General features: G+C 69.1%; 1 protein-coding gene across 2 annotated transcripts; it reads right to left on the minus strand.

Moving 5' to 3' along the window:
• Positions 1-1,485: 1,485 nt before the first annotated feature.
• On the minus strand, positions 1,486-8,900 carry NINJ1 (ninjurin 1). 2 transcript variants are annotated; one of them, XM_084899042.1, is made up of 6 exons: positions 6,905-6,956; positions 6,048-6,209; positions 5,279-5,355; positions 3,558-3,783; positions 2,572-2,730; positions 1,486-1,901 (listed from the first exon to the last, which is right to left on the minus strand). In XM_084899042.1, the coding sequence occupies exons 1-5, from the start codon at positions 6,939-6,941 to the stop codon at positions 2,576-2,578; spliced, it is 657 nt and encodes a 218-aa protein (XP_084755168.1). In that variant the 5' UTR covers positions 6,942-6,956; the 3' UTR covers positions 1,486-1,901; positions 2,572-2,575. The 2 variants fall into 2 exon arrangements, with proteins under 2 accessions (XP_084755168.1, XP_084755169.1); XM_084899043.1 differs by lacking the exons at positions 5,279-5,355; positions 6,048-6,209; positions 6,905-6,956 and adding an exon at positions 8,716-8,900.
• Positions 8,901-9,108: the final 208 nt, after the last annotated feature.

Here is a 9,108-nt window from a genome sequence, read left to right on the forward strand (position 1 = left end):
AGTGGATACCGTGCGCTGGGGTGGCCCCACCCCGCCCTGAGCGAGGAGATGCCTGCAGGGCGCCCTGGCACAGAGGCCCGCCCAGCTCTCTCCGAAAGGACGGAGCTGCTCCGCCACCCCACATCTGTCCGTCTTCTCCGGTCTGGCATTTATGTCTGTTGATCTTTCACCTATCACCTATCACTCATGTATCCACTTCTCTTTTCTCGGTTGATCAAGTATTCAATTATCTTCTGTATCTATCCACCTATCACCTACCAATCAGTTCACCTGTCATCTCTTGTCCACCGCCATCTTTTGCAGAAAGGTTAAGCATACAGGCCCCTGCCCTGTCCCACTCAGAGTCCTCCACACGCAGTTTCCCTCCCCAAACCGCTCCAGGCTCCCCAAGGCCAGTGCAGCCGCAGGCAGGGCTCGTCCCTCTACAAGGGTCCCCTAGGAGGACCGGGCAGAGCTTCAGGGAGAGGTGGGTAGGAGTGGGGTGTGAGGTCCAGGAGCCCAGAGTTGGCTCTGTTCTGCCCCTGCTCTGGGCCGCAGCACCCATGGATGAGTGAGAATGCCGTAGACACCTACTGAGGACCTACTGTGTGCCAGACACAGTCCATGGGTGGTGGCACCCGTGGGGAGACCCAGACCGACCAAGGTCCCTAAATAGCACAGGCGTGAATGGGGCCACTTCACCCTCTGCAGAACTCCACGTGGGGACGGTGGGCAAGATGGGTTGCAGCCTGGTCTTAGACCGGCATGGCGAGGGTGGGCCCCTGCAGCTGCCTGCCACTCTTCCCAGCCCGAGGCTCCAGGCGAGGCTTCTGACCCCAAATGCCCCCAAAGTTGATGTGGGACCAGCCATGCATCCCCAGGCCGTTGCCTTACAAATGCACCACGGGCCCTGGCCCTGAGAAGTGCTGGTGGCCTGAGCAGGAGGGCGGGGTCAGGCGGGGCGGGTGTGTGTGTGTGTGTGTGCGTGTGTGCAGGGCAGGGGGTGGCTCGGCCGGGACAGCAGCCAGTGCACCTGAAGTTCCTTTAGTTTTCCAGTCTCACCAGAGGATGCGTGCTTATGGGTTTCAGAGAGGAAGACAGAGGGAGAACATCAGTTGCCTCCCGTACTCGTCCAACTGGGGATTGAATCTGCAACCGGGGCAGTGCCCTGGCCAGTCCAGCCGCAGCTCGGCCTATGGGACGCGCTCTCCACCCGAGCGCCGGTGGCTGCAGTGGGCGGTGGGCCAGCTTCTCACAGCCGCCCGCTGGCCACACCTGCGGGGCCCCATAGAGTGGACGGTGGCCGCAGCGACCTGGCCACAGCCTTGGGCCTGGCTGCGGGCTCCTCGCCGTTCTGTGAAAATGACACGGCACTGGGGACCGGGCTCTGGCCTCCGCCTGGAAACCGCCTGGATGCCAGGCCCGGGTGTGAGCCAGCAGGCTGCGGGGCAGAGGGGAGGCGGACACAGGCCACTGGGCAGGAGGGAGAGGGCTGGGAGCCTCAGGGGAGGAGCAATCGTTTATTGGTCATTTGTGCTTAGAAAAGCAGGGCTGGGGTGGGCCCGGGGAAGCTGCTGGTCGGGGTGCCAGGCAGGAAGGGCGGGGCCAGGACCCGGGTGGTGTGCTGGCCGGCAGCCATCTCCTTGTCCTTTTGGAAATGTCCCAAGACTCGGGCCGGCCCTGGCCTGGCCGCCCTCCTCAGCCTGCCGCGTGTCTGTGGCCACGGCCCTCCTTGGGGTCGTTCCGCCTCTGGCCTTGCTGTCCCTGCTTCAGGGGGAGGAGCCGCGGGTGGAACAGGATTCACTGGCGAGTGTCCTCCAGTCCGGTCCTGGCTCTGGCGTTCTCAGGGTGCAGCGCCCAGCGGGGCCTACGGCAGAGGCCGCTCCTGGGGTCCGCGTGGCTGGGCGGCGGCGGCCGGGCACCTGTAAAGGGCAGAGTGGTGAGGCTGCCAGGCGGGGCCCGGCCATCCTGGGACCCTGCTTAGTGGTGTCCAGTGTCGGGGCCACTCCGAATCCAGAAAGGCCCCATTCTGACCTGGGCAAGCCTCAGTTTCCCCTCTGGAGCCCCTGAGGGCTGGAGGGCCTGGCCTCGCACACACTGACGGGGCCCGGAGAATAGGGCCGGAGGGCGCCAGCCTTGGGACTGAGGCTCGGGGAGAGTCGGGGTCATGTTTGAGGTCACACTGGCCATTGGTCCCTGGCCCGGCCATCGTGCCGTGAACAGGGAGCACGCTGGCGGCCAGTGCTCTGTGGGTCCCCACGTGGCCATGGGCGTCCCTGCTGGACAGACAGCTGCCCGTCAGCCGTCCACCCTTCCTCTGGCAGCAGGCCCCCCGCCCTGTGGTGTGCAGCCCGGCGGGGTCCCGGGTGCAGGACCCCTGCGCCCTGCGTGTGGGTGGGAACGCTCAGCTGCAGGCGCCACCCGAGAGGCCGGGGTCCCAGCTCCGGTGAGGGCCGGAGGGCCGGAGGCCCAGCTTTGGTGAGGGCCGGAGGGCCTGGGGGCCGAGCCGGGGAGGGCCAGAGGGCCGGGGGCCGAGCCGGGGAGGGCCGGGGGGCCGGGGGCCGAGCCGAGGAGGGCCGTGTCCTCACTCACCGGCCTACTGCCGCGGTGCCAGGTCCGCCGCGGGCCTCTGCACGCCGAAGGCCGTGATGAAGATGTTGACCACCACGATGATGAAGACCAGGCCGGTGGCCAGGTTGTTGAGGAAGTCCAGCTTGGCGTGCTTGGCTGGGTTGTTGAGGTCGTACCTGACTGTGGGGAGAGGGTGTGAACACTGCCCAGGCCGCCCGCCGGGCCCGCACGGCCACCTCCGTCCATCAGACGCCTGCTTCATGCACGACTGACCGGGGCCTGGCCGGCCGGAAGCCCAAAGGGGCCTGCACCCTCCTGAGTGTCCTGTGAGGGGTCCTCCCTCGAGCCTCACCTTCACGTGACAGGCAAGGCAACTGAGGCAGGAGGTCCCACAGCAGCCAGAAGGCGGGAGGCACCCCGGAGCCTGCTGCCCAGGCCTGACTGCCCGGGGGGCGGGGCCCTCCCGTGCGTGGGCAGAGGGATAGAGCCACGAGGGCTCTCTGGGGCACACCTTGCACTGCAGGCCAGGGGAGCCCCACCCCAGGGCAGCCCCACCCACAGGGCCTGGGGGCTCCCCGCTCACACTCACAGGGCCCGGGGCTCCCCGCTCACACTCACAGGGCCCGAGGGCTCCCCGCTCACACTCACAGGGCCCGGGGGCTCCCCGCTCACACTCACAGGGCCCGGGGGCTCCCCGCTCACACTCACAGGGCCCGGGGGCTCCCCGCTCACACTCACAGGGCCCGGGGGCTCCCCGCTCACACTCACAGGGCCCGGGGGCTTCCCGCTCACACTCACAGGGCCCGGGGGCTCCCCGCTCACACTCACAGGGCCCGGGGCTCCCCGCTCACACTCACAGGGCCCGGGGCTCCCCGCTCACACTCACAGGGCCCGGGGGCTCCCCGCTCACACTCACAGGGCCCGGGGGCTCCCCGCTCACACTCACAGGGCCCAGGGGCTCACAGGGCCCGGGGGCTCCCTGCCGGGCAGGCACCGGGGGCTCGTACCCAGGAAGATGAGCAGCACGCCCACGCTGATCTGCAGCACCAGGGAGATGGAGATGAGGGCCACGAGGGGCGCGAAGAAGCCGAAGCTGGGGCCCTGGTCGATGACGGCCTTGAGCTGCGAGGCGTTGGCCATGAGCAGGGCGATGTCCAGCATGCTCTCGGCTGCGCTCTTCTTGTTGGCGTAGTGGTTCACGTTGATGGGCCCGCTGCGGCCCCAGCGCGAGGGCTGCGGGGGGAGGGGGGGTGTCAGAGGGCGCCCTGGGGGCTCTTCCCGGGACTGGCAGGGAAGGGGGGCCCCCGGGGAGGTTTGAGAAGGAAGCCTCACAGAACAAGAGGCTGGAGAGGGCCAGGAGCCCCGCCAGACCCCCTCAGAACCCGTCCCGGAGGAGAAAGGAGCGGCGCCTCCGCACCCCGGGGACTGCCTGCGCACCCCGCTTCCTGGCCTGCCCCGCCCGGCACCCCTCCTCCCCTCCTCCGGGTCTGGGGGGGGGGGTCCAGGGCAGAGGTGGCTTTGGGGTGGGAGCCAGATCCCTTCACAGAGCACCCCCACCCCCACCCCCACCCCGGCCGAGCAGGGGAGCAGCAGACTCCAGAGCAGCCTGGCGTTCTCTGCTGCACAGAACCTTCCTCAACTTCATTTAAAAAGTGTTAGCCACATAACTGCACCATGGCGGACAGGCCAAAAGCTGCACGTTTCACGCCGACGGTGCAGGCAGAGGCGAGTGCCCGCCCAGCCTCCACACCGGCCGCCGTGTGCACAGGTGTGTGAGCGCTCGCCGAGGCCATGCAGGCAGCACCGTGACCGCTGCACAGAAGCCTGCCCCTCCCCTCCAGGCAGACCCCCGGCCTCTGCTGAGAACGGCCCCGCCACTCCCCATGTCTCCCCCTCCAGGTGACCCCGAACTGCCCCACTTCCCCCCTCCCCCCGCCCTGGCCCTTTGTCCCCAGGCAGCTGCTGCCAAGCTGGACGGGCCTCCTGGGGCCACAGGAGATCCTGTTTCTGGACTCAGGAGAGGGGGGATGGGCGGCGGGGCGGGAGGGCCGGGCTCAGCCCCCTCCACCTGGCGCCTCGGAGGGCGGCTCCCGTCCAGAGCACCTTCACGTTCACATTGAGTCCAGAACGACCTGCCGGAGGCTCTGCTGCCGCCCCACTTCCCTCCGTGGTGGCTCTGAAGCAGTGAATCCACTCGGTTTAAATTCCACCCGCAGGCGTGGCCCCGCCCGCCTGCTGGACGCTCGCTCGGCCGGCCTGGGCCCCCCTGCCCCCACGCCAGGTCTCCGGCCGCGCTCACGGCGGTGGCCGGCCTCACGCCCAGCCTCGGGCTGCTCCCTGGCCAGGGTCTGGGGCTGTGCCCCCTCGGCATGAGGCCACCCCTCGCCCCATACCCAGCACTGGTGCCTCTGCGCTTCCTAAAGCAAGAGGGCCAGGCTGGTCTCACTGGGAGCACCAATGCTCACCCAGGCTCCACCCGAGGAAAGCCGGCTGCACACACAAAGGGCTCCACCTCCCGTGGGCCAAGTATGTACACACGAGCTTATGCACACACACCCACTCATTCATACACACAAACACAACATGCACACACACACAAAACCAAGCCAACACATAAACATAACACGCACACACGCAGACACACATGTATTGACATGCACATACCAACATGCACACATATATTGTACATACACAATACAGGTGTGTGTGCACATGCATAGATACTCACACATATGTACACGCCCACAGGAACCGCTGCCTGCCTCCCCAGCTGCCAGGAGCCTCCCTGGAACCTCCTACCAAGACCTGGGCAGTGCAGGGGACAAACGCCCTGTCAGTGTGCTCCTGGCCCCAGGACCCCAGCCCCACCGGGCCCAGGCTGTGGACTGCTGCCCCTGAAGGCCGGGGCCGGGGCAGGAGCTGTGCGCAGGACAGACCTCTTGCGCACAGCTCCTGCGGCAGGGCCTCGGGCACCTCTCCATAGAACACACTGCTGTGCGCCCTCCGTCCAGCAGGAGGGGGACAGGGACTTGATTCGAACCCAGGATTTGAGCCCAGGTCTGAGGCTGCCCAATTCTGGTCACAGTATGGGGGATACTCCAGCCCACTCAGGCTCCAGTGGGGAGAGACGGAGGGGGCTTCCCCAGCCTCCAGCCCCCACCCCGGCGCTCCCGGAGACCAGGCAGGAACCTGAGGGCTGGTCACTGACCTGCCCCCTGGGCCTGGCTCCACTCTGCCATGGACCCAGTCCGCCCAGAGCCCACTTCACCTCTGCTGGGCGGCAGCCCGAGGACCCAGCAATCCGAGGCTCAGCACCTGGCCTCCCCCCGCATCCCTGCCGGTGCCAGTTCTCCGTCTGTAAACGGGGTCTGAGTGGCGGCCCACAGCAGAGGGCTGTCCGGGAACGGAGCCCTAACTGGCCTGGCCATGCGGGCACTGCCTGGGGCCACACAGGCCACACCATCCCCAACTCCCATCGGCCGGCAAGAGGTCTTGACCTGCTCCAGGCAGGAAGTCTGGTGGAGGACAGAGGGGGTGTTTCCGGTGGCAGCTGGCTGTGGGCTGGGCACACCCACTTCCTGTGGGCTCAGCACTGGCCTCTGGTGACCCTGTGGCCACGTCACCTTTTAGAGGTGGCGAGGACCCTGTGAGCCTGGAATCTGCCGGGAAAGCAGAAAGGAGAGGCAAAGTCCCGCTCCTTGGGCTGGGCTGGCCCAGAGCCGGAGCCTCGCCACCCCGTCCACCCCCTGCTGTCCTCGCTGGCGCCGCCCAGGACCTGCTGCCCTGTCCCCAGACGCCAGCCAGGCCTCCAGGCAGCACGCAGGCGTAAACAGCCCAGTTACGCTTTCACAACAGCCCCACACGCACCGGCCCTCCCGCCTTGGCGGAGACGCGCCGCCTTAAGAAAACACCTCCGGCGGCCGGGCAGACGGGCCTGCGTGCCCAGCACAGCCAGGGCATCTCGGATCTCCCCTGCCCTGGCCCAGCGGCGTCTGCCCACAGGCCCCAGGTCTGACTCCTCCAGGCCTGGCCACCTGGGCTGAGCCACCCACCCCTCACGGACAGAGCGCTGAGCTGGTGGGCTCTGCCTGCCCCCGGCGCAGCACCGCCAGGCCCCCGTCTGTCCTCCGTGGCCAGGGGCACGCTGGGCACTCAGCCCCCTCGCCCCGGAGAGGCCCTGCAGCCGCCCCGTGTGCCCCTCCTCCGGCAAACCTTTCTGCCCGCCCTCAGCAGCGCCTGAGGCTGCCCTGGGCCGGGAAGGGGGGGAGCAGGAGAGAAGGGAGGCAGCGTGTCCCCAGGAGAGGGCGTGGCAGGCGGGGGCCGCGCTCCACACACAGCTCCTCCCGGTCCTCACCGTGACCCTGAGGAGTGCACTGCTGCCCCCATGTCATAGACGAGAGACAGAGGCCGGCCCTGGGGGGAGGGGAGGGGAGGCTGGGAGCTCCTGGGGGTGGAGCCTCAGGGCCCCTGCCCTCTTCACCCGACCCTGCACCGGCCTCCAGGCCAGGGGCCAGGCCTGCGGAGGAGTCAGACAAGCAGGGCGGCCGGCCGGAGGGCCTTGCTCTCCCCATGCCCTCTGCCTCGGGCCCTCTCCACATCGGGTGGGGGCACCTGCACCCATCCATCCTCCAGGCCCCGCTGCCGGCACGCCAGCCCTGGGCTTCTGTCTGCTCACTGATGCAGAGCCGCCCCCTCCAGAGCCGGGCAGTGCCCCTCCCCCTCCAGACCCAATGCAGTGCCCTCCCCCCCAAACCCAATGCAGTGTCCCCCCTCCAGACCCAGGCAGTTCCCCTCCTCCAGACCCAATGCAGTGCCCTCCCCCTCCAGACCCAATGCAGTGCCCTCCCCCTCCAGACCCAATGCAGTGCCCTCCCCCTCCAGATCCAATGCAGTGCCCTCCCCCTCCAGACCCAATGCAGTGCCCTCCCCCTCCAGACCCAATGCAGTGCCCTCCCCCTCCAGACCCAATGCAGTGCCCTCCCCCTCCAGACCCAATGCAGTGCCCTCCCCCTCCAGACCCAATGCAGTGCCCTCCCCCTCCAGACCCAATGCAGTGCCCTCCCCCTCCAGACCCAATGCAGTGCCCTACCCCCCCAACCCAACGCAGTGCCCTCCCCCCACCCAACCCAGTGCTCCCTTCCCTTCCAGACCCAATGCACTGCCCCTCCCCCCAGACCCAACCCAGTGCCCCCTCCCCTTCCAGACCCAATGCAGTGCCCTCCCCCTCCAGACCCAATGCAGTGTCCCTCCCCACAGACAGCAGGTCTGCTGGGAAGTGTGCAGCCAAGGCTGGGAGGTGAGCAGGACCCCTCCCTTCAAACCGACTTCCACCCGAGGGCCTGGGGTTACTTGCTGTACCCCCCAGCCCCAGGCCAGGGCAGAGCCCAGGGGGGAGCGGTTCCCCCCCACACACACACACAGCCCAGGCTGTAAGGTTCCTCCAGGGCAGGGCCACTGCGCTCCTCCTCACCTCTAACCAGGACAGCCCCGCCCCGGCTGCCTGGTGTGAGGGAGGTTAGCTGTGGGAGGAGGAGGGAAATGCCGGTTGTGTGGGACTCCACGCCACCTGGTGTCCTATCATCCCCCCCAGGCCTTACCCCAGGGGCAGAAGCGGAAAGAATGTCAACCAGCCCCCCAGGCGATGCCAGGGCAGCTCACACCCCTGGGCAGTGCTGACCCCAAGGGGCCCTGCCCAGCGCAGAGGGACCAGGGCAGGAGGGCGCCGGCCCGGATGGGGGCTCCCCCTGCGCCCCAGGCCGGGCAGGGCAGGCTGCAGGGCCGCGGGGTGGGTGCGGGGAGAGTGTCCCCAGAGGCTCCAAGTTCCCCGGGGACACAAGTGGCGCCAAGTTCCCGCGGTCCAGAGCCCGGTTCCCCGTGGAGGCCGAGCGGGCTGTGCGGTGCTGTGCCGCCGGTGTCGGTGCCGCCGGTGCCGGTGCCGCTGGCCCGGGGCCCGGAGGCTGCGTCCCCCCGCCCCCGCCGGGCGCACCGGGCCGATAGGCGGCTGGAGCTGAGGCTGCGGGAGGGGAGGCTCCGGCACCCCAGCCCGCGCCCCGCTCACCTGCGGGCCGGCGGACGGCGGGGGGAGAGGGGGGACCCCGCGGGGCTCACGGTGCCCGAGCCCAGGGAGGCGGCCCTTGGAGGCCGCGGGGGGCGGGGAGGGCTTACCCGGGCGTCCTGGGCGCCGGGCGAGTCCGGCCGCAGGTCACCGTTGAGCTCGTACCCCTCCAGGGCCGAGTCCATGGTGCGCCCGGCCGCCGCCGCTCCGCTGCGAGCCTGAGGCGCCCGCTCCCCGCCGCCGAGTCCCCGCCGCCGAGTCCCGCGCGCGCCGCGGGCTCCGGACCAGACCGCCAGCCCCGCCCGCCCAGGCCCCGCCCCGTCTGGGCCCGCCCCTCGCCTGGCCCCGCCTCCGTATGGCCCCGCCCTACCAGGCCCCGCCTCCAGACTGACCCCGCCCCCGCCCGGCCCGGCCCTCCGCGCCGGGGACGCTGGGGCTCCTCCCTTCCCAGGCCGGAGGTGTGGGAGGCCCGCCTCCTCTGCCCCCGGGTCCGGGCAATTTTA

This window comes from Pipistrellus hanaki (genome assembly GCF_964339955.1).
Source record: "Pipistrellus hanaki genome assembly, chromosome: 11".
In the NCBI taxonomy this organism is placed as follows: Eukaryota; Metazoa; Chordata; class Mammalia; order Chiroptera; family Vespertilionidae; genus Pipistrellus; species Pipistrellus hanaki.

Bases quoted from the DNA above. Each gene is read 5' to 3' on its own strand.
- NINJ1 (XM_084899042.1), bottom strand. From the start codon at position 6,941: ATGACATGGGGGCAGCAGTGCACTCCTCAGGGTCACG. The intron at 6,210-6,904 runs GTGAGGACCGGG...CTTTCCCGGCAG, and splicing joins GTGCACTCCTCAGGGTCACG to ATTCCAGGCTCACAGGGTCC. The intron at 5,356-6,047 runs GTCAAGACCTCT...TGCACTGCCCAG, and splicing joins AGACTTCCTGCCTGGAGCAG to GTCTTGGTAGGAGGTTCCAG.